At 60.1% G+C, this 1228-nt stretch overlaps 1 protein-coding gene across 1 annotated transcript in view; it reads left to right on the forward strand.

The window, feature by feature from the left end:
- Gdf15 (growth differentiation factor 15) overlaps positions 1 to 489 on the forward strand; it is a 4887-nt gene extending 4398 nt beyond the window's left edge. Inside the window, exon 4 of the mRNA XM_010606535.3 lies at positions 7 to 489. Coding sequence (XP_010604837.3) covers positions 7 to 241 — 235 coding nt within the window. The 3' untranslated portion in view covers positions 242 to 489. The remainder of the gene's footprint in view (positions 1 to 6) is intronic.
- Positions 490 to 1228: the final 739 nt, after the last annotated feature.

The following is a 1228-nucleotide window of genomic DNA, read 5'->3' on the forward strand; positions in this document are numbered from 1 at the left end:
GCTGTCACCAAGCGAGCTGCACGTGGGCATGTGCGTGGGCGAGTGCCCCAGCCTGTACCGCTCTGCCAACACGCACGCGCAGGTGAAAGCGCGGCTGCACGGCCTGAGGCCGGACTTGGTGCCCGCGCCGTGCTGCGTGCCCTCCAGCTACGACCTGGTCGTCCTCATGCACAAGACAGAGGGCGGCATCACGCTGCACACCTACGACGACCTCGTCGCCAAGAGCTGCCACTGCGCATGAGCAGGCGGACCACTATTCAAGAGCGTCCGCTCGCCCCTCCCGCGCCGTGGGCGTGGCCTCTTCCGGTCCCGCCCACAGAGGACGGGACACGCTCCGTTGGCTCCTCCCTTCACTCCTCCTCCCCCTCTGATAACTATTTATAAATCCGTATTTATTGTTAATTTATTGGGGTTACCTGTCCGGGGCTGTTTCCATGGAAAATGTATTTATTTAACACTAGTAATAAAAGTAACATGCAGCGGGATCCCGTGGAGTCCAGGATGGAGCTGGGTGTCTGTCTGTAGACCCCTCTCTGAGTTTTCGGGGGGTCACTGGGCGGCTCTGGTTCTGTCGCCTCCGAGGGCTGGGCCGTCTCCACTTTCAAGTCACCTTTCCAAACGGCCCTGCGATGCCTTGCGGGTCCGTGAGGAGCAGGGGAAATCGGTAGTGACAGGGCCGTCTCCACACACAGCCCCTCCGCAGTGGGTTAACGCCCCCTTCACCAGCCTGTGCCCCCCAGACTTGCGGAAGCCCTGCCAAGGGGCTGCGGGGGACAGAGGATCTGCGAGGTGTCCCTGGGAATGCCACTCCCAGAGGCCAATCTGAACGGCCCAGTGTCCCCCCATATATTCAGGGGCCCCTGAGTCTCGGGGTCACTAGACAGGGACACCTCGCTGAGAGCCTGGACCTGGCGGGGGGCTCTAAGAGGGTAAGCAGTTGTGCAAGCGTTGTGCGGAGTGCAGCTGCTCAGTCCTTCAGGAAGAGCACAGTTGACCTAGGCTGAAGGGGTCCCAAGGTGGTGACGTGTTTGTGCCTGGAGGACACAGAGGATGGGGCAGCTGAGGTACGGGCATGACAGGCAGTGCGTGACAAGGTCCTGGGGCAGGTGTGGTGCCCTGTGGCACTGTTAAAACTGTGGCCTGGACTGGGGATTTGGGTCAGTGGCATCATGTCTGCCTCGTAAGCACAAGGTTCTGAGTTCAATCCCTGGTACAAAAAAAAAAAAAA

The sequence above is a fragment of the Fukomys damarensis genome, unplaced genomic scaffold (genome assembly GCF_012274545.1).
Source record: "Fukomys damarensis isolate Sample0158 unplaced genomic scaffold, DMR_v1.0_HiC HiC_scaffold_37, whole genome shotgun sequence".
NCBI lineage: Eukaryota > Metazoa > Chordata > Mammalia > Rodentia > Bathyergidae > Fukomys > Fukomys damarensis.